The sequence below is a fragment of the Pelecanus crispus genome, chromosome 1 (genome assembly GCF_030463565.1).
Source record: "Pelecanus crispus isolate bPelCri1 chromosome 1, bPelCri1.pri, whole genome shotgun sequence".
Classification (NCBI taxonomy): Eukaryota; Metazoa; Chordata; class Aves; order Pelecaniformes; family Pelecanidae; genus Pelecanus; species Pelecanus crispus.
In genome coordinates this window covers 165,675,570-165,703,198 of record NC_134643.1, presented here as the reverse complement: position 1 = coordinate 165,703,198, position 27,629 = coordinate 165,675,570, and the positions used below count along the sequence as shown (strand labels likewise).

The window sequence follows — 27,629 nt, the reverse complement described above, 5'->3', positions numbered from 1 at the left end:
CCAGGTTTACTTGTGTTCTTGCAGCACTGCCACACCCTACTTCTCATCTTCCTTCCCCAACTAGAACTGTGAATAATGGGTAGATTTTATTTCAGTAGTCCTCCTATGTAATTAGGGCCAAATATATATGGAACAAATCTAATTTATAAAAGAATTATTACAGCAGCTTTATTCAGTATAAATGTAAATGAGTTACTTTTGTTCCTAATTTTTAACCTGTTCTGGTGGTCATCTGTGGTGGTAGCCACAATGAAAAGTAAACAGAAAACAACGGAGAAAAGATTAGAAAACATAAACCTTATAGCAAAATGCTATCTTATTACTCCTCCATATCTTCTTTTTAACAACAAGAACAAAATAATTGGCACATACCAAAAAGATTTCCTTAAAGCCACTAAACAGCTCGCGCACCACTTTCCTCATCTGAGGGACCAGTTTGAAAATTCGAAGAGGTCGGAGGCAGCGGAGTACCATTAAAAGCTGAGCTCCCGATTTGGCAGGGACGTTCTGAGGCATCCAGCAGAGGAATATCAAACTTACCTTGAGGAGACAGAGCAGAAAAAGATAAAGAAGGATTAGGCTTATAATGTCTTACTTGACATAGACACGGCACGGAAGATCAATAAACACTTCTCTTCCTTAAAATTAAAGGGAAAATTAAGGCAAAAAAAGCCTAATTTAGAAAAAGGACTTGGATGTCCTGTGGCCTGGCTGATTGTCCTAACTAATGGGCATCAGCTTCAGCCTCCATCTTCCCCTTTGACTCAAAATATATTTTATTCTTTTCAGCAGATGGAACAGTTCCAAAAGAAGAAATCAAATTGGCTGATTCAGAGCAGGGACACAAACTACATTCTTGGAGCAGGCAGCATCATCTCTCCCCCCACTTCTCACTTCAAACAGAGATTCTATCCTGAAGCTGAGATATCCTCACCTGGAAAGTCTGTTAACAGTTTCCTCACCAGTTTTTCCTACCACTTTGTTACAGGCATAAGTAGTTTTGTCACTGTGTGGTTCGATCACACAAATATTATGCATTCAGACGTGTTTTCAAGCAGCATACCTGTGTCTTGTAGCCTGAACAAAATCTGACAGATGGTTATTGATTATAAAGTCTGTTAATTACTTCTTATTTTTTAAAATGTATTTATAAAGCCAATGCTATTACAGGGGGACAGAGGTGAGAGTGTTACAAAGAGGTAAGTGCATGAAAAATGGAGGATCAAGCTGCTATCACCAATATGATTTAAAACATAATATGATTTGTTAAAAACAACAGTGTTAAAAGACAGCCGCCCCACCAAAACAAAAAGATTTGCTAGTGCTTCTGACTTTCTGTCATATTCTTTTAAGATCACCACAGGCACATTTGGAATATCCAAGCTACACCATCTAAATTTTCCTTCAGACAAGCAGAGGGTTTCAGAGGGATTTCAAGAAACTAATGCACATACTGATTATGCATTCTACAGTAGGAGTTTTGTATAAGTATGCATATTTTTATTTATGCTAACAATGGAATCTTTGATACAAATTGATCATGACAAATTTTATGCAGCACATCTGTCTGGTGGATTAATCTCTGAAAGATTTAATCTAAATCCATCAAAGCCATTTTGCTTAGTAATTTCTTCAGTTAGAAAATATTTCATACTGTGTTATACTGAGTACTGATTTTGTCACATTCTGTGGTGTTTATTGTCATACATGAAGGGGAAACGGACCCCCTTCTCTTGTGTTTGAATGGAATGCAAGAAATTTCCAGGGGGCAAAGAAAACAGTAGAACAATTTTTTCCTGAGAACGACTACTGATAGGTATGGAATATAGAAAGATGCTGCTTTGCTTGCTTTCTGCTACAGCAACACTAGCAACAAGGATGTGCCTTTCTGTCAAATGCTAGAGGCTTTTGAAACACCTTCTATAAAGCAGGAGAACTGCTGAGAGGGGAGGAAGCAATGAATGTCTAAGAAATAGATAAAATAAAGATCCTCCTGCATAAATATGCTGAAGCAAAGTCGGAGATCTTGAGCTTACCTTGGAATGAAATCAGGACTGATACTTAAAACATATCAACAAATAAATAATTAAAAGGGGCCACACAATGACCCTACGCTAAATTGCCAGGTGCTTATCACATGTCAGCGTATTTTTAGATGTCTAAACAAGTATTTGTACACATAACTGACAGGACTGCAAATGAAAACAGTAGTGTTTGTGCACAAATGACACTGCTGCATTTGCACCAGGGTGCAGAGCCAAACTTTTTAACGTTATCAAACAGTTATGTATCCAAGGATATAAAACCTGAGAATGCTACAGAAACCTCCCATAAATATAAAAACTTACAAGATATATAAATATGTCCATAACTCCTCCAAAGTCCCTAATGACAGCTGTTGGTGTAAAAAACAAGCCATCTGCCATAATCTTCAGATTAAGCTCAATGCTCATGAATATAACAAAAACATATTCAGCAATCTGAAAATCAAAGCAGAGAACAGTCATAATTTAGGAACAGGCAGTAGAGAAAAACAAGGTGACTGTGCTGCATTAAATGTAAAATGATTCGGTGACAGTACCTGGAGTGTTGGAGCGTGCATAACTCTTCTAAAGGGGGATTCGAACATCATGGAAATGCAGGAGCATATAGTAACAATGATCATGACCCAGTCCAGGTAAGTAACCAAACCCAGCAAGTCACTGTGAACAGTACATAAGGATAACCATTACAGAAATGCCAAGAGTGCTATGTCACTTGTATTGTGTCTACACCACAGTTAAGTGCTTTTCGATGAAAAATAAATTAAGCAGAGGAGTGTCAAAGATTTCAGTATTTCAGAAATGCATAGTAAAACTAGGGAAGTTACATGCAAGTGAAGAAGAAAAGTCTGATAGAAAAATCCTCTTCCTATTCATCCTCCTCCCCAAACAACTCCATGGAAAGAAAAACCTTTTTGGGGACAAAAAAGAAATACACATGTGCATGCACACATACACACATACATGCATGTGTGTGCTCACACACTTATACTGCAGGCTTATGTGACCAAGCAAAGTTACTTTTGCAGTGCTTACTAAAGCTGATGGTATTTGGTATTTTTCACAGCTCCAGTAACAGGATCTGTTTTAGAACTATAAAAAGAAGAAAAGATACAGTCATTTACATTTTATTTTAGTCAGTATTATAATTATACCATGCATCCATCACCTCGAAGTAATTTATATCCAAAATCAAGGCTACATTTTATCTTGGCTTAATTTTAAATGTCTGTATAGGTTGTTGCATTTAATTCTCTGCAATTTTAGTCATATTATTGACACAGCTAGTATCACTTTAATTCATGGCCCACCTGTAATTCCTCTAATGATTCTTTAAACTGCTAGTTTTTTGGGTCTTGTTTTTGTAAGCAAGGACCTAATTTTGTACTTTGCTTGGGGGCGGGGGTGGATAATCTGCTACTGAATTTTATGTTCCAGAATGCTTCCGCAGGAGTTCTTTCCTTTTACTTCAAAACCTCTTGGACCATATCCTCAGTTGACACACAAAAAAAAAATCCTTCCACAAGCCCTCTTTCTTTTATTACTTCTTCAATCATTTTCTGATGAATATTTCTAGATTCTCCATATCTGAATTTTCCTATGAAATTGATGTGCTTCACCTACCATATCCAAACATCCATTAGACAGCCAGAGAGTGAGAACCACTCTGTAAGCAATAAGCACATATCTAGGGGACACGAGTTAAGTTCTTGCTCCAGCAATTTAGCCTTTTTATACAAAGAAGAATGGCTTCAGCAGGAGAAGCTGCAAGAATCCTATCCAAGAAGCCTCCCCTGCCCCAGTGGCTAGGGGTACTTTTTACTTATCTTTCAAATCCTTGCAGTAAATCATGCTGAGACAGGATCTGCACTGAGGTATCCTATATTCCATGTGAGGGCTCTAGCCATTGGGATGTGAAATTGCCATCGCTTCCTCGCTGAGCTTAAAGTGAAAAATAGACTGACCTGACTTGAGGCATTACCACCAGAAGAGATTTCATGGCTATGAATTACAAGAACGCAAGATGCACACAAGGAGAACAAGAAGCATCTTCCACAGGCCAGGTTCACCCACTTACACCAGTCAGTATACAGAATATACTGGGTTTGGTCCCTTCCCACTGAACCCACTGACTTTTGTGTCGTCTTAAGGTCATACCTCTTCCCCATATTATATACAGTGGCATTCCTCAGCCACCATTTTTACTAGAAGAAAATATGTATCCTACCAGTTAGAAAAAGATATCTAGAATATCCTACTTGGCAAGCTGGGTGGGACAATAAATAAAGTAGGTAGGATTTAAATAAGTGAAAAAATGACTGTTTAACAGAATCAGTTTACTCTTATAATCGCAAACATTTTAATTAAACTGTTGATAATAGAAATATCCTGTTACCCTCGGGCACTCCACAATGCTAAGAGGCACTCACATGTATTTGACAAGTGGATTGGAATGCATGTTTGTGTGTTTTGTTTTGCTGTTTTAATTTGCAACTGCTTCATGGACCAGTGAACCGCAATCAAGTTAGCAGTTGCATAGAAAAGTAAGCACCTACCTCAAGGATGTGCTTCTACATAGGTGGCAGAACACTTAAATATGGGTATTATAAAACCGAGTATCTAACCTTCCTATTGTTCTACCTAGAAGTAATTTGTTGAAGGGCACAGAGAAAATCAATAGTAAAGCAGGTGCTGAAACCAGGTCTTCCAAGTGCCAAGCTCACAGTCTTGAGCTATCTTCTGTCTTACGCTGTCTGTTTGCAAGGTGACATGCATTAACCCTCCAAAATTAGGGTGCCAGCCATAGACAGAGGTTTAAAAGAAGAGCTATAAGATGATTTTACATCAAGCTGCTTGTACATAGATCTGTATCTGCCACACTTGCATCCACCTACAGTTTAGTTACTGAGTCTTCCTGGTTTTCACCTGGTCTCAGCTTTTCTCCTTTTAACCCCCACAGCTGAACACATCCCCTTCCCATTCTGGGTGTCTAATTATGGGCTAGGGAGTCTTGGGGTGAGCATAAGTGGGTTTAATTTCTCTTCACCTTTTTCTGATCTTTGAGTAACTGTTGGTGTATAAAGACTTCCTGCCTTATGATGAGGAATAGGAAGGGAACAGCAAGCTGATTCCCCAAGGTCTACAAATGGGGGTATAAAACACCACCCTTTCCTCTCAGTTCACGCCTGCAGTTTCTCCACAGTCCTGTCCCATCCCAGCACTGCAGACCGCTCAAATATGTCTCCCCTTACACAGCATTTTATTGCTTCCTTTCTTCCAACAGCAAGACTATACCATAGGCAACTGACTGCCAGCTTGTGTGATGACCACAGTATACGCAGTTTTCCTTTGAATCTAGAGGTTAAACCTCGATTTCTGAGGACATGAAAGTAAACACTTGTTGGAATCAATTGTTGATATGGAATAAACTTACGCATTAAAGCGAGCTCGTACCACCACCCGGCAGAAATTCCTGAATCTGTGCTCACGACCAACTATGAAAAGTGGTTTATCAAAATACGGATGATTCTCTCGCAGCTCCTCTTCCTGGACTTTCCTTTTGAAAGACAGAACATAAATTTTTAAGTGATATGCATTATACCTGGCAAAAATATCCCTTACACTTTGTTCTTTTTTCATCATGACTCTCAATACTTTTTACTTCACACAGAGAATACTTAATACAGGAAAGTGTGCACTCGGACTTTTGATTTTTAAATACCTTTTCATTTCAGCTTGTTCTTTTTTTTCTTGGATCATTTTTATCTCACTGTCTTCTCTCTGTGCATTTCTGTATCTCACTGTGTTGGAGTGCTAGAAGGAAAATGACTCCTTTTAAATGAGGTCTGCGGGTTGTTGTTTTTTAATGTTTCAGATGAAAGCAAGATACGGTATTTTACATAGAAAGATTAAAATGAAAAATCTTTATTTCCAAATGCACTGCACATCAACTCAGTCAAGCATATTGTACAGTATTTTCTATCTACACCACAAGGCTGCTTATTTTCATCAAGGTTAATTTCAGTTTTAATTTCATGCGTGAAGTCCCTTCCAATGCAACTTTTAACTTTAAAAGCAAAGGTCTTGTAAGCTCAGCCGATCTCTCTGAACTGGAATGAATACCATCAAAGTTACTAAGGGCATAGACTGGGAAAGAAAAGGCTTTAGTTACTCTTTCAGCTTCTCAAGCCTTCTGCATATGCCGCCAGGCACCAAGTTGTCAAGAACATACAGGTAGTGACTGCAAAGCGTGGGGAGAGGGAGGGAGGATGGTTGCCTGAGCTCATCCAGCGGAGGGTACATCCAGTATTACTATTCAGAGCTAAGTGAGTCTTTGGAGCACTCCTGGAGGGGTGATGCTGGGTGTTACCCTTACTATTGGACACAAGAAAAGCCACATTTGCTTTAAAAGCTTGGTAACCCACAGTTTCTTTCTACCACCATTCAGAGTAATTCATTAATTACTTCTTAGGCAGTTGTTTTTAACTATGAAGCACATCTAGAAAATGACTATCATAGTTTGGAAATGGAGGGACTAATATTGCCCCATGAATTTTCATAGTCACAGAGATCCACAAAATATCATTATGAATTTGCAGAAGTGAAAATGCACTTAAGTGCATGAAAATACAGCACAGTGAAATCCATGATTACTAGTCTCCCTTTTAGTCTTTGTCCTTTTGTCTGACAGTTCTTGTGTTTGAAAAATATTGTTAAACTTCCATCGGAAATTTTGAAGTGCTGTTTTGCCACCTTGAGTGATTTGTGTAATTCCACAGTAAGGCTTTTTAAGGTGTCCTGGGTAGCAATTGTTGTGTTCCTAATGTAGTGTCTACAGATTCAGTGAATCTATCTCAGCAAGTATTTCAAAACCAGTAAGTCTATCACTGAAATAACCATGTCAATTATTTTGAGGATAATTCTAATGCAATTACAGTATTTGTTTTATGAATTCCTTTCAAGATATCAAGATAAATTGTAAACACAATCATAGAGAGACATTAGTCTTACACAAGCATTTATTATATAGTACATATTCTTATTTCTTATACGCTCAAATTGAAACCATCATTTCTATGAGAACTTACATCTTGAGTCAACGTTTCAAGAGATTTTCCTCTGCTGATTCGCTGGCTGTTGGAACCATGTCTCAGTGACCTGAAACAATCATAATCAATTTAACGATACATCTCAAGATGAAATTTTGACCTTTACAGGATGGCCATTATAAAGCACTGCTCTCCAGCCACCCAATATCTCAAATTCTTATCATTTTTCTCTCACTAACATCAGAAGCTTATATGTTCTTCAATTGTTTTCAATCTGGTCTAACATAAGCCAATTTCTTTCCTTCTGATCTTTAAATTGTTAGCTTTGTAGTTGGCGAAGCAAATGACATTTGAAATAAAAAGACATTTTTTCCAGTTATACAGTACAATGAATTTCATTATGATTACAATGAAGAATGTAGAATTCAGTTCTTTGTAGAAGGAAGTCATTTCAGTTTTTCACACGTTAGGTATTGCTCAAATTTAATTCTTTTCATCACCTTTAAGAATATTTTTAAACCACCCTTTCTGTCCCTGTTTACCTGCGTTCTTGTCGTATATGATGCTGGACACTAAGTATTGACCTTTCCTTTGTAGGCTGCCCCTCAAAGGATCCACTCAGCATGCGTTGTCTAGTACAGGCCCTACAAAGAAATTCCATTATGATGACACAGAATTTTCAGTATAAATGATAATTTCTGAGGTAGCATGTTCAGACAAGTCAGTTTGGCCTTCTGGGAAGCAAGTGCACAGCTTAACAAACAATAACAATAAACCAGCAATGGACTTTCCATGAAAACATTTTTCCAAGGCAATGGTCCCCACTCTGCAACATAACCGGTCATCTGATGAACCTTCTCCATGCCTCATCAAGGCCCATTAGAATTTATGGTCCCTCAGGACTTCACTAAGCGTGAAAAGGGTCAAGCAATGTACTAATCATCAGTAAAACAAGCTTCTCAGCAATAAAGATGGGAATAGTACAAGTACATCTGTCATTTTAGGGCAGCTCCCTTTCAGGGCCATATGTGGCAAAACATTTATGTACACACTCAAGGCTTAGAGCATATATTTGAGTGTTCTTCTACATAACTAGGACCATATGTAGTCTGAAGTGAAAAGCTGCACATTGCTGATATCCTGTAATATGAAATGTCTGCTCTCTGGGAATGCATTGAACTTGCAGGATTTTGTTGTGTGGGTTTTTTCATTTGTTTGCTCATTTGTTTCGTTTTGCTTTTCCTGAATTCTGGCAAACATGTTTTACACTATTTTGGCAGAAATCAATATTTCATTCAGATGGTTGGTTAGTAAGTGTGCTACGGTGAAACAGAGCATGCATATCTTTATTTTGCCAGCTACAATGAAATGGATTTGCTTAAGAAAAAGAGAGGTTTCCACTAAAAGGCACAACTCCTCTGATTGCTAAGAAATGGCACTTTGGACAACTTTGGAAAAATATTTTAACTTTCCAGGAATGCTGCAATTTTAAGTTTACACAGTGCATGGCTTATTGCTCATTTTGTGCTACACAACCATTCAGAGGAACTCACACAAGACCCAGCTGGTAATATTTCATTCTTTTTAATGAATTGAATCTCCATTTTTTTTTGAAAACATGAAAAAAAACTACATGCTATTGGAATGACCACTCTATTCGCCAGTCTACTATAAGGCTTGGATAAATGCTGTCCTTGACACCATGGGATGATCACGCTTGATGGCAAAAGATGTCCCAGGCACATTCTTTCCCCATTATGACTTTATTTTTCACTCTTCTCCCCTATGTCTCCTTCTTTTGGATTTAAACACATAAATGATAGGAGTAGGGATCCAAAGCGAGATCTGGAATGAAAATGAGAAGCTTAGAATGCTTGTCAGTGTCATCACTCCAATCATACTAGCATGCTAGAAAAATACATTGTGCTACACTGGTTACAGAGGGCATTAGATCATACAACACTGAACTACAGCATCATGCCATTTAAGAAAATTACTGTATGTCTTACAAAACACAGCTCATCTTAGCCAAATCATGAACATTTTAATACTAATGGATTTTAAGCATTACATTATAGAGGATGATACTACATAACACTGTCAGAAGACAACAGAGATATCATTTGAATACCTGTGCAATTTTCTTGTAAAAAAAACAGATAAAAATTATTTCCTAAAAATAGATCCTACCTAACTCCATTAAAATGACAATCCAGTTTTTCCCAGCAGAGACAATGGAAAGTGCTGAGGTCTGACTTCTATATAGAGGCTTCTTGCTGTGATAAAGAGGGTAACATCTTTTTTTCCTGCAAATATAAATTATTATTCTCTGCTTTTAACCACTAGAAATTATTTTTTGGGCATCAGAAAGTGACTTGCACATAAAATTTTCATGTCCTTGTACACAGGTTACTTGAACACCAAGTTACATAAACTCTTAGTGTCTATAACAAAAAAGAACATTAAATGCTCAAACAATAATTCTTTACCTGACTAATGAACAAGATGGCTTATTTGATTATTAATGGTATAATAAAATACACTTAGCCACATACTATACAGAATGGGCATACGTAAAGTGTAAGACCCATGGAAAGACTGTTAGAACTGTCTATGATCTCTTCCTAAGTTAGATTCCTAAATTCATGTTTAGAATTTATATTCATTGCCTCATTTTCAATAACTCTGGAAGCCCTGTGCTTCCTACTGAAGTCAACAGAGAAATAATGAAATGCCAGTTGTACAGCACAGAGATCAGAAATTTTTATCAAGTAACTGCAAAAAAACTTTTTGTATTTTCAGTGAAAAAAAAAGCTGTGCTGGAAAGGCCGTAGCTACTTTCGATAGCCTCTCTCTTGGCATTCTCCACTTGACGGGAATTAATGCTTTAATCTTCCTTGTATTAACTCTTAGTAAAATCCATGCTTTGTTATCCTTTTGACTCAGGATCCGGATATTTTTCAGCTGTTTAGACACCTAGAGTTGCAGATCTTCGTGGACTTTCAAAAAAGAAGGCAGGTGCCACAAAGCAGTCAGCTGAAGATCTGACTGGGCTCAACTGCCTGTATGGACTAGACCTCTATCAACTTGATGACAGTTTCAACACTTAGCTCACAGGCAGATCTGGTAGTCTGGAGGTGAATCCCACACCTGGGCCAACCATTGTGTCACAGTTTTAAAAATTTAGTGGTTTGCAAATTAGATTTAAAAATAAATGTGTTTTTGACTTGATACATCTTCACATTTACTGTAGCTGGGTGGAATCTTTTGACCTTTCTTTGAACAATGCCAGCAAAATCCCTTTTTTTTTAGCTAAAATTGTCCTTCCCATATTCCTATACCTCTTCTGTGAAATATTAGACAGGTTCATGTTCACTTGTGGAGTAAAGAGGAAGTTATGAAACAAAGGAGGAGAGACAAGAAATACGTCAAGCTTCTGGGCTTTGTACTTCCAGAACTCTGAACACAGTCCTTCATCTGCGAACTACATGCTCTAAATTTGCTTTGAAAAGCACAAATGGAATAAAATATCCTGAAAAAGAAAACACGATTCAGTAGGTTATCAGAAAGCCAGACTACAGGTTAAGACCTTACAGAACAATACGATATTGGAATACTACATATTTTGTATTACCTGCAAACAATTATGGGTTCCAAACTTTTGAAGTCCCTTAAACTATTTCATGCTTTGGAACCCCTGAAAAATAAATAGTGAACAGAGTGTTCAAGTAACATTCTTTCAGCTAATGCAAAATGTTAAATGCTTTGATCGATACTTCAAAATACTATACCTTTCATAAATATTATGAGGTCTCTTGCAGATGGTATGCATATGGCTCATTCTTGGACTTTTTAGGGAGGCATCCTTTCCACAACAAGTGTTTATTCATCTTCTTGCATCCCAGTATAATGCCAATTTGTTGTTTTTCTGTGTTATTTTAATGAGTGAACATTTATGTGTTCTGTAGTAACTGCATATATTACTACGTACTTTTGTTCTTGTTCTCCCTGAAACATGCTCACACTGACTTCTTAGCAGTGTGGTACGCTTCAGTAAAACACTCAGTTATCAACTTCATTCAGCACTGTTTTCACTATGACTCTCTATCCTTACTAAATCTTTCTATGCTCTCATTATACTTCATCTAACTTGGAAAATATGGTTAAATGTGACAGGTGGTGAATCCACCTGATAGGTGTTCTGTTTCTCTCTTTCATTTTATAAATTTCATTCAATAAGGCACTGTTTGAATAGCAAGCAAAATGCACATTTTCACCACAGCTACACTACCGTTATTTGGGAAAAATATACTATTTTTTAAAGAAATCTGAATTTGGCTGGTAAAATAAAATGTATTATTAATGCAACTTGGATAATTCACGTTTTTTCTTTTCCATGTTTTTTCTTGTTCCTTTCCATATGTCTCTAAAGGAAAAAACAAATAGTCACATTTTTTTTAGTGTCTGCTCAGTCTGTTGAACATGGTAGCATACTTTCTTTCCTTCAGCTGTTTCGTATTCTCGTTGTCATTCTTATGTTGCTGTTTCAGCTCTTCCTCTGCCAGACATTTGTAAAATAATTATTTTCCTTGGTTGGATTACAGAAGAATTGATAGAATCAATGGAGAAAAAGAAACCTGAAAGGACCATCTAGTCTATCACTTCTCTCAAAGCAGGATCAGTGATATCTACACTCTTATGGGCTGATGTTGGTCTAACTTCCTTTTCCATACCTGCGGTGTTGGGAGACTCCACAGCCCACTAACTCTGCTTCACAACAAAGTTTTACAGTGATCTATAGATATAGTGATCTTGGCACAAAACCCATAAAACAGAGCTACTTCTTACCAATGGATATGTGCATTCCAGCATTTCTTTCTGTTTGTCTTTGCAGGAGGCAGATGAAATCCAATGATGTCATACGCTTATGGAGATTTAAGAAGGTGGTGACTAAGTCTGGATTTTGCTCCTGATGACAACAATCATCATCTGAGATTAACTGGTTCTGAGAAATGCATGGTATCAAAGCCTCACAGTTATGAAGAAAGAAATCATACTCTTAAGAGAGAAAACATAGATTAGATGGAGAGAAACTTTTAAGTGATTTAGAACTGACTAATGCAAGTCAGTTTTTTAATGCAGGCAAATTTCTAATGAAGCATACCAAGAGTATGCCTTCTATGATGAAACAACTGGGTATGTGAACAAGCGAAAAGCAGTGTTTGACACTGCTCTACCGAATGGTAGGTAGAGCATTAAACCAGAAGGACCCTGATAAACTTGAGGACTGAGTCAGCAAAAGCTTCAGGAAATCAGACAAGGAAATGTGCAGTTTCACACCGGGTACAGAATAGCTCCATGCATCCATGCAGGCTGTGGAGTGCTGGCTGAGGAAAAGGATCTGGGAGTTACACTGTGCACTGGGTCTGGATGGGATGGAGTTACCTGGGTCATAACTGGATGAATGTGTTCCTGCCATCACTAAGGCAAACTGCCTACTATATTAAGGAGGAGCATAGCCAGCAGATGGGGGGGAGTTACTACCCCTCCTCTACTCAGAGCTGGAGAGGCTGCACCTGGGACAAAGTTCTGGGTACTGCAAGAGGGATGAGGAAACACAGGAGCAGGTACAAGAGGTCAGTGGCCTACAACACATGACCTCCCGGGAGACTTGAGAGAGCTGGGCTTGTTTGTTTTTGTGAAGAGGAGGTTAAAGCATGAAGCTAAGCTCTTGTTACTGCAAGATCACAGAGCAGTGAGCAATGGCCAGAAGCTGAGGCTTGGAGGGTTCAGACTGGACATCAGGAAAACCCTCAGTCAAGGGCAGGGCAATGCAGTGCTGGAACCAGAGCAGGTGGAAGATGCAAAGCTGATCTGATCCAGCGTTAGCAATGGTCCTACTTCAAGTGGGCAGTTGGATAACATGGCCTCCAAAGTTCCCTTCCGACCAAAACATCTATGTTCCTGTGATAAACAAACTAATGAAAATGTCTGCTCATTCTTTTATGAGAGGTGTTGATTATACTACTGTATGAGTGTCCAGAGATGATTTATTCAGAGATTAACTTTATAACTTTTCTAGAAGCACAGGGAATCTCATTTCTTGCTCATTCTAATGTTCAGAAAAAAACCACTGTATTTTGCAGAAATACTTGTATGAATGCAGTCTGAATTATCTTCTAGCATATTAGCAAATTAGTAGAACTGGATACTTAATTCAAGCAATTAATTTTTTTTTTCCCCCAAGATGCACTCATGGCAGTCTCAGTTTCAAACATAAGATAAATGCGCTTCACTCAATTAGCTGTTTATGAAACTGAAAGTTCCACTTAAGCATGAGCTGTGTTATTCCCTCAGGTCCAGTAAACGCATCAGACAAATCTTGACTAGAACAGTGAAAATGCTATTGCTTACCCCTAGCATCAGTTTACACTTTGAGTATAGCATCAGCTGTAATAAAAAGCAAATAAAAAGCTGTCCATTTTAAAAATAGTAGTTCCCCAAACTGTCACAATATGTATTTTATACTAAAATGAATTTTTATGATTTTGCTGAGTTTGATTTTCTTATCAACAGACCACAGAACTTTTAAGTTATTCATTGTAGTTTATAAAATAAGGGCATAAACCCTCATGTGAGGGTGACCAAGAACTGGCACAGGTTACCCAGAGAGGCTGTGGAGCCTCCATCCTTGGAGATACTCAAAAGCCATCTGGACGTGGTCCTGGCCAACTGGCTCTGGGTGGCCCTGCTTGAGCATGGAGATTGGACCAGATGACCTCCCTTCCAACCTCAACCATTCTATGATTCTGTGAAGCATGGTTTAATAGAGACCAGAATCAGGTTCTGCTCTACTGATACTTTGATTATATTTTGGACTATGTGAGACTACTTTTAATTTGCTCAGTTTCCCCATCATTCTGTGCTGTTTATAATTTATCCTCAGCACTGGAGAGAATGCACTGGTTTATATGCAACATTTTGACTGGACCTTATCCACCCCCTCTACTTCAGAAAGCCAGTGGGACTAACAAAGAATTAGACACCCATTCTTAGATAAAGATCCCACAAGGAATGAGGGTCAGAAGAACCACAGGCACAAAACTTGCCTTTAAGACCAAAAGCAGTGCCCACAGCAAGAAAGTGAGACAAAAGAGGGAAACAGTGAAGATATGCAGGAGTAATGAAATTTGCTAGAAGCTGTGGTTATTGCTGCTGAGGGAAATGCATCATAATTTTCAGAAAGAAATGGAGCTGTTTGTAATTCAGAGGCACTACTAAATGTGATTGTGTTTTGAAAAAGTTGTTCTAACTGTCTGTAATTCACTTTTATCTCGTTTCATTTTCCTCAGAAGGGTGAAGTCCCCACCTCAGAATGGGTTTATGTGAAGAGTTAAGCCTCTCTGTGCTCTGACGCTGGCAGGAGTGATGCAAATCACTGGTCAAAGTACCCAGGACAGTAGTTACTACATCCTTGACTCTGTTCCCAGGACTAACTGCACCAAGACCTCAAGGGTCAAGGTGAAGGTTGGTTTCCAAGCAAGGATCTTCAGAAAATAGGTTGTCTCCCTGGAGCACAATAAGAAAGTTGCAGGAAAATTAAGAGACCTGAGACGTCCATTTTGCTGCGTAATGTAACATTAGATGAGCAGGTGAGACACCTAGGACTGAAGGTATGAACTGTCTTGCTGGGTGGTTGAGGGCTATTTATGCCCTTCTTCCTCTTCTTGGAAGAAGACGTCAAGCTGCAGTTCAGTATACAAAGGGAAAACCAAGGTTTGAACAGAGGAAGATGCACAAGAGAGGCATAAAGGTACCTGTGTGTAATGCATATTCCTTCTATGTGGTTGGTCATGTTGAAACATTCAGAATTGCATTAAAATACAATTTGTCAAGGTTTAAAAACTAGGGCGCAAAAGGTAAGAGGTGGACTTAAACTAGAACAGACTTAAAATTCTCTTTTCAGTATGGCAATTTATCAAGTTGAAATTGCCCATGGGCAGCTTTACTGTGTAGAGGCATTGCTTTAGATGAAAGCTCCTTAATTCAGGTAGACAAAAATTAAAAAGACACAAAAGGAATCTTTTCAGAAGGGACATCCTGAATTATCTCTTATTGTTCTATAAATACTATTTCTTCTTTTGTCAGATACTCTGAATAGCTGAGACTCAGTTACTTTTATTAAGGAGTATACAGCATTTACAACTAAAGTAAAAATAAGAAAGAGAATCTCTCATGCCTTGTAAGTTTGAGTTTTTCTGTGTTCCTTGAACTGAATCCAAAGTTTCAGCTGTAAATTTTATCCTTTCTTATAACTTCTTTTCCTGTTTGTAAAACTCCCCTGCATCAACACTGGCATCAACACAGAAACACTGGCAGTGCTCAGGACCAGCACGTCCATCACCAGCAATGCACTCTATCAGCAAGCCCACCAGATATACCATGAACACAATCTTCTTATGCTGCAACAGATGCATTGGAGATGTCACAGTTCAGAGCTTATGTAACAATTTTGAGGCAGTAACAAGGAACAATAAACGGTATTTGTTCCTTTTTCTCAGGAGGAGATTAAAGACCGCCTCTGTAAATGACTTACAAGCATCCCTAGAAAGCATTAGAAAACAAATGATCCCCCATTCTGCTTACTTGACAGAAGTTCCCTCCTTTTCTCTGTGTTCCTCAAAAGTTCACCGATGATGACCCAGGAAGTAGATGGGAAAGCACAACAAATGTATATTAAATTAATAGATTAATTAAAGTAATAGATTATTAGATTAAAACTTTCTTATTCTGCCTCTGAAATTTTTCTTCAGAGGAATTCAGAGGTGAATTGAAGTGAAGTCCTTCAAGATACAAAACTTTGGCAGAAGCCGTGCTCTGAAGGACCAGGTGGAAGTCAGCAGGATTGAAACTGGAAGGACTGATTTCTGATTCTGTCCTGGTACCTCTGAGAACTTAGTGAAGTCTGAACAAAGGTTTGCTTGCATTCTCCTCCCACTCTGCTTCAGAGTTCTCCTGAAAAGGAGAAAGTTCTGTGCTGACGGAAGAATTAATCAGAACTCTGAATTTCAATTTGCAGGACTTCATTTTTTCTTCTGCGTAAGAAAGAATGTAGCCCCTATAGATGTCACAGGTTTTTAAAATTTTTTAAAATATAAAGCAGTAGGGTATTCTCTTTGTCTATGTTTCCTCTGTGGTATAGTGTAAGAAACATGCCAAACAAATTGACATTTGTGTAACCCTAGAGGTGTCAATAACATTTCACAATTGTAGAATAACATAGAATTTCATTAGAAATGTTTTACTGAAACACTGCCACGAAGCCTGCATCTAAAACCATTTTTTTAAAAGGTTTTTCACTAGGACAAAGAGACTTGTATTTATCTATCCGTAACAGTAATGCCTGTAAAATCAAGGTACATTCACTGAACTGAATGAAATGCTTACAAATAGAGCCCTAAGTTTTGTTAAAATGGAACACTTATGGTCTTGTAGTTACATTTCTCAATAATATTTTGACAAAGTGCATTCATTTTAATTAGTAATGGTTCAGGTTTTCATTACCATGGGTTTAAAGACAGACAAAGTTGCACATTAATTTCTATAGTCCTCCCTGTGCTGTATTCTTAGAAAATATGAAAAAGAACTAAAGAGCTGTAGTATTTCTCAATCACAGACATGTAATTAGCAGGCACTTTTCAAGAAACTTCACAATTCAGAAATCACACTGAGTTCCTAGTGTACTGCTCCTCACAAAACACTGTCATACTTAATCTAATCCCACAGCTGTACTTCCCAGATCAGTTATTCCTGTTTATACTGCTTATTTACCTGGGACCAGTCATTCACAATATTCTGGAGATGCACCTGCTTTGGTAAGAATATAAATATAGGAAAAGAATGATCTATAAGTTGTTGGCATTGCTAATGCACCTCATATCAACGATAGTAATTCAAATGTAAACCCAATAGTGGCATGAAACACTGCAGCATGGTGTTACCCATATGATAACTTTAGACATGGGTCTTGGAGACTTAGCAGTGCATTATTTACTTATGATGCTGAGTACTTCATATGGAGTACTGAAATGAGTGGTCATTATTAAAACATTCAGGAAATCCTTCTACAGAAGTCACAGTTCTGAAGTCTTCTTCATTGTACATTTCCTACTTGGAATATGACTAGCTGTAGTCTATGCTTTCTAATGTACAACCCCTGTCAATGCTTATGTGCATATATATGCAAGAACTGGGCTGGAATTCTTTGGACAAAAACCCACCGCTTATGAAGACACATTATTTGGTTAATTTAGAAGGAGGATGTGAAAAGTGCTGAAAAACGATCTTTCTGCATGACACAGATTTCAAATACATACTGAAGAAGAACACTCTCTCTCATGTTGCTGTTCAAGCATATAATACAATCCAGAGAAACGAGCAATTTATCTTTGATAATGAAGGCAATAGATATACTACAAAAGGATATGCTATCATAAATATTATACATGCAGTAACATTCATGAAAAACAAGGTTATGAGAAATCAGATGACAGTCAAAACAGTATCAAATCACTGCGGACTCTTACCTTAGAATTTTATTGATTGCTGTCTCTTTTTCCAGAAGGTTTCTTGCTCTGATGCTGAAAACAGATTTCCGGAGCTGTAAAATTAAGAAAAAGACAGTGTACTTTTTAATTGTTGAAAAATATAGCATGTGTATCTGACAGACCAATAAAACTTTATGATGCTGAGTGTATTTAAAATTAAACACATAATGTTCTCTATCATAAAGCTGTTTTTCACAGTCTGTGCCTTGGCTGTCCTTTTCCAGGAAAAGGGTGGTGGAAAAGATCAAAATGGTCATACAGAGCAAATTCCTTGAGGAATGTGTAAGATCCTAGCCTTATCTTTCAGCTTTTGGCCTCCCTATTCCAATCCTTACCTAGTTCTGGGTGCAAAGCAGCGGATAGTTTTGTTGACTAGCATTAATATTATTCCCTTTATTACAGATTTCTTTTCTTCTTCAGTTGGCCAAGTGTCGTGGTTTAGCCCGTTGGCAACCAAGCACCACACAGCCGCTTGCTTGTCCTGGTTTCGGCTGGGATAGAGTTAATTTTCTTCCTAGCAGCAGGCATAGTGCTGTGTTTTGGATTTAGTAGGAGAAGGATGTTGATAACATGCTGATGTTTTTTTAGTTGTTGCTGAGTACTGCTTATGCTAGTCAAGGACTTTTTCAGCTTCCCATGCTCTGCCAGGCGCACAAGAAACTGGGAGGGGGCACAGCCAGAATAGTTGATCCAAACTGACCAAAGGGCTATTCCATACCATATGACGTCATGCTCAGTATATAAACTGGGGGGGGTTGGCCGGGGAGCAGCGACCGCTGCTCGGGAACTGTCTGGGTATCGGTCGTCGGGTGGTGAGCAATTGCATTGTGCATCACTTGCTTTGTATATTATTATTACTATTATTATTATATTGTTATTATTATTATTTTACTTTATTTTATTTCAATTATTAAACTGTTGTTATCTCAACCCAGGAGTGTTTCTCACTCTTACTCCTCCGATTCTCTCCCCCATCCCATCAGGGTAGGGGGAGTGAGCGAGCGGCTGCGTGGTGCTGAGTTGCTGGCTGGGACTAAACCACGACAATTACAGATTTCTTTTCTTCTTCAGTTGGCCAAGTGTCGTGGTTTAGTCCCTGTTGGCAACCAAGCACCACACAGCCGCTTGCTCACCCTCCACGCCAGTGGGATGGGGAGTGAATGGGAAGTGCAACAGTAAGAAAACTTGTGGGTTGAGATAAGAACAGTTTAATAATTGAAATAAAATAATAATAATATAGTAATAAAAATTGTAATGAAAAGGAGAATGAGAGAGAGAAACAAAACCCAGGAAAAAAAACCAAGTGATGCAACTGCTCACCACCCACCAACCAACAACACCCAGCCAGTCCCTGAGCAGCACTTGCTGCCCCCCGGCCAACTCCCCGCCCAGTTTATATACTGAGCATGACGCCATATGGTATGGAATATCCCTTTGGATGGTTTGGATCAACTGTCTTGGCTGTGCCCCCTCTCAGCTTCTTGTGCACCTGGCAGAGCATGGGAAGCTGGAAAGTCCTTGACTAGTGTAAGCACTGTTTAGCAACAACTAAACCATCAGTGTGTTAGCATTATTCTCATCCTAAATCCAAAACACAGCACTATGACAGCTACTAGGAAGAAAATTAACTCTATTTCAGCCAAAACCAGGGCACCAAGTCACACCTTTCTCTTGATTCTTGCTACTCCTCCTCCACTTTGGATTTTGACCAGGCTGCATCGTACTCTGGAGATGCCTTGACTATACAGAAGAGCCAGCTAACAAAGCTTAGATGTCTCATTTGAGTGCCTTGAGTTAGGTGAGATGAAAGTAGGTCTCCTGTTTCTCCTGAAACCAGGCCTGCCTGCCTGTTCTTGCCCTTGCCATCTTCACTATCCTCTTCCTCACCCCCCCACCCCTCTCCCCAATGTAGAGCAAAAAATATGGTAAGCACAATGTGCTTGTGTTTGCCTCTGGTCATGAACAGTGCTTTAGGCATACTCTTGTGAACAGGACTTCCTGGACATTAAATGAAAGGACTGGGATACCAAAACCCCCAAGCCCTTAATTCCTAAGCAAGTAGTAACAAACACGGCAAATCAAGGAACAAATCACAGCTGAAGAATGTAGCTGAGGAATTGCACCTGTGATGAGCAGAAAGGCTCTGGCACCTTGTAAGACTTAACTGTCAACTGTTTGGAGATCATTATCTTGAAGCAAATGGTTGAGAGAGATTTGGCAGCTCCCAGCAATATGTGCCCTGGTTTTGATCAATTTGAAATGGAATCTTTAAGAAAATTTCTTTAAAACTATTTATCATAAATGTTGGATTTGTTTAATTGATCTGTGTCTGACCGAAGGATGTAAGTAATAGATTTCTAAAACAGTACCTCAAATCCAGAGTCACATGACAAACAATTTTGCTAGAACTTTTTCAAGACTCAGATTGATTCTGATTCACAGTAAGACGTCTTACTTTGGAGAAAAACGGAAGCCTAGAAAATGCCTTAAAACTTGTGAATTATACTGGCTGTCCTTAATAAAATGGCCATTGCTTTTTAAGCCACACCTGTAAGAGCAAGCTACATTCTCTTTCCTGACATGTGCCTTTTCAAGTGTGGGCCCTTTAACCTTTCTCAAGTCCTAACCCATCTTTGTACAGCCTGTGGAAGTAAGAACATAGACCACTATTTTGAGATTCTGTGGGCTCCTTAAAAAACCTGCAACTTGAAAACTGAAATAAAGTATGCAACACTTCAGAATGTAGTTTGGAAAATAAGGTACTGGAATTCCAGGTGAGATTTTAAAAATAGTAACAGAATTGTTGAATATTTGAATATAAACCAAAAAATTGTTTCATTGCCTGGATATGGTTAATATCAAAATAAACTGAAAACCACAGTATGAGATATACCATTATATTAAATATTGTGTAGGGGTAAACATTTCATATATTGAAAGATATTTGTGTAGGTTTTAACTAATTTGCAGTACTTCAGTACAGGTTTAGTGGATTTATCAGCATGGTACCTCATTAGGGATTTAGATATCACTGACATGGTGAAAGCAATGGCAACTCTTTCACATCTTTTTCTTCTAATGTCAATGATTAGTAACTGGAATCCCAGATAACTGATTTTTCCCCTTATCAGGACTGTGGAAAAAACCTCCAAACCACAGGAGTATCTACCCTTTTGCAAGGTGTTAGCTAATCATTTTTTCAGGGCTCAACTAGGAACATTAAACTTATGGGAATAATGAAGGTGGGAAAACAGCTTTTTTGTTTCAGTTGTTTTTTTCCTGTTATAAATAAATGCTTTAGAATAATTGCAATTACATCAAACATCAGGGAAAAAAAGTGTGCTGCCTACTAATGCGTTATGTCCATTTGTTTCTAATAATAATTCTTTGCTTGTTAATGTCTTAGAAATTGAAAAGATTTCAAACACAGAAAGTATTAATTACCTCTCAAATTTCCAGTTTTTGCTCATCTGATTTCAGAAAAAAGCTGAGGCAAATAATTTCTCCTGAAATTGTCTACAGCTTCCTATATGGCACAGACCACTTTTACTAGGTGTTTAAAACAGGTGTCAAAACACGTCAGCATTAAGTGTGTCGCCCAAGCAAGGAAATTCACACAGGTTGCCAACAACGGAACATGCCCTGGGAAAGCAGGAGTGAGGAATCAACTTCTTTTCAAAGACTTTACAAGGAGGCTGGGTGCTTGTACAGATACATTTAGTGCTTCCCCAAGCCAAGTGTTAAACCACCTAGTGCCAGCAAGGAAGAAGATCTCAAGAAAAGCTCTTAGCAGGTCTAGGCCAAGGGCTACTTACGTCTGGCACGTTCATCTACCAGGGACTGCTGAATCCTTCCTCTAGGTAGCAAGACTTATAAAGAAGGAGGCAGTGGCCTATGTTTTGCATAAAAGCATACTGCTAAATCCTTTGCACACCTCAGCTGGAAATGGTTGGACCCCGTTTTTGATGCCTTCAGTGAACACCCTACTTGTCTGCCGGAGATTTGCAAGGACAGTGCTGCATTCTGGTACCTGGCCACGGCACAGCCAGAGGTGCAATATCCACAGAGCCAGAGAGACAAAGTGAAGCAGCAGGAAGGAGCCCGTGTCTTGAGCCACTGAGATGGGCGAGAAAAGACTGGGTTCTAGCTCCTACTCCCAAAGCTGTTCATGACTTTTATTCAGTGGTGCTTAAACAAATAAATGCCTAAGAAGTCATAGGAATGGGGAAAGGGACCAGAACACAAGGTGTTGCACCAGGTTATTTGTGCAAAGAGTGTATTTACTTTTCCTGCAATTTTTTTCAGAACAACTAGCTGTGAAACTTGCACCTGAAGCAGTATGTCCTTGGGCATTGACAATGGTCTAAGCATCCCCAATGGACTAAGGCTTAGGTTAAGTTTGGAAGGTTTGTTACCATCCTGTCTGCATTGTGACAGAATTTAGATTGGAGCCAGGTATCCAGTTCTCTAATCCAGGAATACATGAGTGTGCACAAGATCCTATACTTTGGTGCCCAGGGATCTCAGTGGTCCAAAATGGAACTGATAATACAACCAGGTGCTTCCACGGATTATTGCTTTTGAAGATGACGGTCCTCATTGCTCTTTAGGACTTAGGAGTCCTTGCTTCAGCAGAACCCCGGTGAATTTATCTGAATTTTAAAATACCCAGAAGAAGCAATACAAGATAGTATTTTTAGATATGCATGACTGATCTGTTTCTCCTACTTAAAGGAGTCAGCAGTCAGTCAAACAGCAACATTCATATGTCAACATGCGTGTTGAAGAAAATCAAACACTACTATAGATTTTTAAAATATGTGTTCTTATTTCTATGTTAGATAAATAAACCAAACTGCCTCTCATTTAATTTTCCAAGTTTGCATAGCACACCAGGCAAATGGAACTGTACAAAAAGAAAATGGGGGTGATGATCAGTATTTTGTTTAATAATGTCTAGATGCCGCATGCTGGTGCAGAAGGAGGCTGGCAATTAAAACTTGTGATACCTGCCGAGTTCTTGAATGTTGCAGAGGAAATTATTAGCAGTGTTAATGTACAAAAGACATTACTCGATCAGATGATGTGAAATTAAATAAGTACAGTATACTCTACTGAGGTTATTTTAGGGTATATCTGTTTAGCCTGCTGGGTTTTTTATTACAGATTGTGATGTACTGTGAGGACACCCTCAGTGTATCTTTATTAGCCATTATTTATTTATTTACTTCTTTATGCAGCCTATAAGTACACTCAGTGCAGAAATAACAGTGCCATATAGCTTTTGCTATAGAGCATTATTTTTTAGCATAAGACACTGTCCTGAAATCACCTAACAGCATCTGATTACTGTTAAATATGTCTTCAACAACACATTTTAAAGAACTCCTGCAGGTTACTTTAATCTGTAAGGAACAGCTGTGACAGGTCAGCAAATTACCAGTAATATTTCCTGGATGAAAAGGTTTTAGATGGAAAGCATGTGCTCCTGCGAAACCATGAATAAAGCTCATGTCTTGGTTCCCACATTCCTTTGAGTTTATTTACACAGATGTGCCCACAGACACAGAATTAGGAGATCTGCAGGTAGTGCTTTTTCTGCAAGTGCTGGCATCCTTCACTGCCGCTGTTGGCAGGACAGACTTCAGGCAGACAAAATGACTCAGTCCAGTCAGTGTGAACTTGATCTGAATGCTACATCCTATGAAACCCCACTTGTCCAAAACGACAAGGACAAAGCAATAAACCACTGTAAATGTTGTAAAATAAGCTAAATCTCATAACATTGTTGCTCTGCAAGTGCCACCCGCAGCTTTGAAAAGGTACTGCAGACATTTTAAATGACAATATCTATATAGCAGTATATTTTAAAAACCTAGGCTTTCTACCCTGGAAAAAGCAAATCCTTGGCATAAGATTAAAAGCAAAGCAACACAGGATGGTACCTTTGCTAGACAACAGCTAATGACGTTGGATCCGTCCTACAGCCTAGGTATATTGGCACAGTACTGCTGACTTCAGGGGGATCTATGCCAATTTATAACAGCTAAGATATGGCTCAGTGGTTTTAAGTTTTGAGAAATGCTATTATAGATTGTCAAGGTTTTGATATATTATCCTAGCGACATGTTTGTCATGCACAAACCCCAGCAAGCACTGCATAAAGCAATTGTTTTCAATCTGAACTTGACAAAGAATTGTATGCTATCAACAGGTAAAAGCTGTGGTGATGTAGTGTATTATTTTTGTATCAGACCACTGCAGAGTTGGCAGAAGAGAGAAGTACTGGTGGGTGTTCTGCAACATAAGGTGAGACAAAGTCATAAGTAAATAATGAGATACAATGTCTGAAATATTTGGTTGACAGTAGGAAAAAAAAAGTGCATGCGATATATTTTTCTAAGGCATTTCTTAAGTGTTATATGAAAATTAGGAATTTTAGCTTAGTGCTGTTAATAGTAATCTTTTATAGGCAACTGCAGGACCATATGGGGATAGTTGTCTGTACCATGCCAGAAATTCCAAGCAAGGAAAAAAAAATCTTCCAAAGCTTCTGTTTCAGTTTGGAATTTGTTGGATGCCAATTGATGGTTTATGTAGACTTGCAGAATGAACAGATTGTTAGGTATTATACTGTTATTTAAATATGTACAGTTTCTCAGGAAAATATGAAGAGTCAGTACAATAAGCAATACATCAGAGTGATTTTTAAGAAACAGTGAGGAAATATTTGGGCAGAATCTGTTCAAAGCTTGAGCATTCCATTAAATATAGGATATTTTTGGTCCACAGGAGTTTGCTGTGTAGCCTCTCAAATGCATACATTACTATTTGTTTAACAACATTCTGCCTATGCCTCTTTGGCTTGAAGAGATTGGACTCTCTCAACCTAAATGAATGTGACAAAAATATGAAGAGTGTTAGAAGGCCAGACTGCAAGTTATTGGTAGGTACCTAACAAAATGTTCAAAAGAATTTAAGCGGGTTATGTGACTAAAGCCTATAGAAATCAGTGGGGAATTTCTTAAGCTCTTTTGAAAACTTTGCTTAATGCCTACAGAATCATAAAGGATGCAATTACAAAGGACCTCTAGAGATCACCTAATCCATTTCCCTCTCTCAAAGTAGAACTAACTATTTTCATTTGGACTTTGAAAATTTGGCCCTTGGCAAGGTTGTCCTCTATAAGAAACAGGCTTGCTGAACAGTCAAGAAAGTGGTCTAGCATTAGATAAGTGCCACAAGGAGTCAAAGGCTGTCCCTTTTGATCAGATGTCTAGAATGAGAAGTGGGCATAATCTCTTTAACTCTTGGGAGTCATTGACCTGAAATAGCCTTAATTCCTTTTGTAGCCCTTGATGGCTGCCTGTCTCTTAAGGAAAGCCATGTTCTTCTAATTAGCTGACTACTGGTCTGGAAAATCTACATGTCCTTTCATAACCAGGAACCTTTTTCAATTAAGTCTGAGAATGTGGACAAGGCTAATATTAGCATACTCATAAAACCCCCAAAGACTTAAAGGGGATGATAATAGTCCATCTTAGACACATGGGGGAGCAGCTCCAGGGAGGGAGAAGAATCCCTCTCTTTTATGTCTTGTCATACTATGGTTGGGTTTTCCCCTTTGACATATCTGAATTTTTCACTTTCAGTGGTTTAAAGGGCAGGTTTTTCACAGAATCATAGAATGGTTTGGGTTGGAAGGGACCTTTAAAGATCATCTAGTCCCAACCACCCTGCAATGAGCAGGGACTTCTTCAACCACATCAAGTTGCTTAGAGCCCCATCCAACCTGACCTTAAATGTTTCCAGGGATGGCGCATCTACCACCTCTCTGGGCAATCTGTTTCAGTGTTTCACCACCCTCATTGTAAAAAATTTCTTCCTTGTAGCTAGTCTAAATCTACGCTCCTTTAGTTTAAAACCCTTACCCTTTGTCCTGTCGCAACAGGCCCTACTAAAAAGTTTGTCCCCATCTTTCTTATAAGCTCTCTTTAAGTATTGAAAGGCTGCAATAAGATCTCCCTGGATCCTTCTCTTCTCCAGGTTAAACAACCCCAACTCTCTCAGCCTGTCTTTATAGGAGAAGTGTTCCATCCCTCTGATCATTTTGGCAAGTGCAACCTTGAATAGGTTTGTTTTCTTTTGTTTTCTGTCTTTACTTGATGCAGGAGCCAGGGAGACCTTGGGAAAACCTAGTAAAGAGGGCTGGGTAGATTACTTACAGCAGCCAACAGCAGGGTGGAAGTGAGGACTCCTGGCCAAGCTGATGGGGGGTTATAATACATTCTGCTGGGTGCACAGCGATGGAGGAGAAGGTTCCACTCCAAACCATGAGCTGGGGATCTTGAGGCTCTACGGAAGTAGGGACTGCCAGGCTGGGCTGGACTCATAATGGAAGATGACTGATACAGTCTGGGAGTTTCAAGTGGGAGGTAACTTGGGTTGGGGGAACAAGGAATAATATTAATCCTGGTTGTACAAGCACATGCATATAATTCCCTTTACTAGAAGAGAGTGATCACAACTATATTTAATCAGTTCTTGTGAATGAGTCCTGTGAGTGGGTGAGGGACACCAAAGGGCTTGGAGAAGGAGATCTGGATTCCTCGGTAGGAGCAGGGAAAGGGAGAGTAGTACAAGGCTCAAATAGAAAGGCTTTCCTATAGCCCAGCCCCTCATTGCCTCTCCCTTCCCCCCAAACTAATGCATGCTCTTTTCTGTTAAAATACAGCAGCCCTAAAAAATTTGCCATGTCTGAATTTTGTTTGATTGAAGAAACAGGAAGAGTATGATCAGCCCCCTGCATTTTAATGCATCTTCACAGCCTTTGTATCAAACCCTTTAAATCTTCTAGGGCAAAACTGATGAAGTAGAAAGCCAATGCCAGAAAGAAGTGCTGAATTATGGCACTTTGAACATGGCAAAGTATCCAGTCCCCAGTCTCTTTTCTCTCAGAATGTAATTGAAAATTGTTCTTTTCCAGGCAGAATTTTGAACATACTATGTAGAGGCAAGAGAGACAAAGTACTTTAAAATCATCAGAAGCCAGAGACAGAGAACAGAGAGTAACAAGAACAGAGTCTTGTTACTGCTGCAGTTCTGTCTCCTCTGCTCTGAAGGCAAACATGGTCCCAAAACTTAAACATCACCAGCTGAAATGTGTACATGGTAAAATACTTAATGAGAAAGTGTCTTTTTCTATAAATGGATTATTTAGACACAGGGACATAGGGACATTGTTACATATCCATTTTACCTGAAAATAAATAAAATCTTTAAAAATTGCAAAATAGAAAAAGAGGCCTCCTGATTAGTTTTCAGAAAACCTGAAATACATCACTGTATTTACATATATTAACTTCATTAGAAAGATCTGATGAGAACAGACATGGGACAAAAATTATCTTCTTTGAAAATCAAGACTGTAATAAACAAGAAAATGCTGGATTCATAAGCCATTCTCATTTCAGCAGGTAGATTGTTTTAATGACTTTTATGAATGTTATAGCTAGATAGATTTTGGCAATATCATGTGAATGACATAAATAGGCAAGACTGAAGCACTTGGCTGTGTTTAATTAACAAGCGGTATTTGGAAACTGAAATTGTAGAACAAAGTTCTTATCAGATACTCAGTAAAGGGAGAGCAAGATAAAGTTTGAATGATTTTTTTTGATACTTATGCACAAAGTTCTGCAAGAATTACTTCAGAAAAACTGTAGTATTTATTAGTGTTTAAAATAAATAATCTTTTCTACTTGGAATTCATGTGCAATTACACTTTATTAGTTTCTGCTATATTCAAAATTAATGTGATAAGATTATTCTTTCAAATTAGTTAGAGAAAAGAATAATCAGGAACACAACAGAATGCTATCATAGTTTTTGTGCCAATGTTCTGCTTTGCACAATGGAATGGCCAAAGTAAA

The 27,629-nt window shown here is 38.5% G+C and overlaps 1 protein-coding gene across 3 annotated transcripts in view; it reads right to left on the bottom strand.

Annotated features, from left to right (window-relative positions):
* NALCN (sodium leak channel, non-selective) overlaps positions 1–27,629 on the bottom strand; it is a 251,379-nt gene that overhangs the window by 28,979 nt on the left and 194,771 nt on the right. For 2 of the 3 annotated variants that reach the window (XM_075712463.1, XM_075712470.1), the window contains 9 exons: positions 17,677–17,750; positions 7,633–7,734; positions 7,130–7,199; positions 5,764–5,855; positions 5,476–5,598; positions 3,078–3,134; positions 2,582–2,702; positions 2,349–2,480; positions 373–540 (listed from right to left, as the gene is read on the bottom strand). In XM_075712463.1, the coding sequence (XP_075568578.1) occupies positions 373–540; positions 2,349–2,480; positions 2,582–2,702; positions 3,078–3,134; positions 5,476–5,598; positions 5,764–5,855; positions 7,130–7,199; positions 7,633–7,734; positions 17,677–17,750 (939 nt within the window). Of the gene's footprint in view, positions 1–372; positions 541–2,348; positions 2,481–2,581; positions 2,703–3,077; positions 3,135–5,475; positions 5,599–5,763; positions 5,856–7,129; positions 7,200–7,632; positions 7,735–15,736; positions 15,761–17,676; positions 17,751–27,629 lie in introns of all 3 variants that reach the window. The other variant, XM_075712454.1, reaches the window with a different exon arrangement.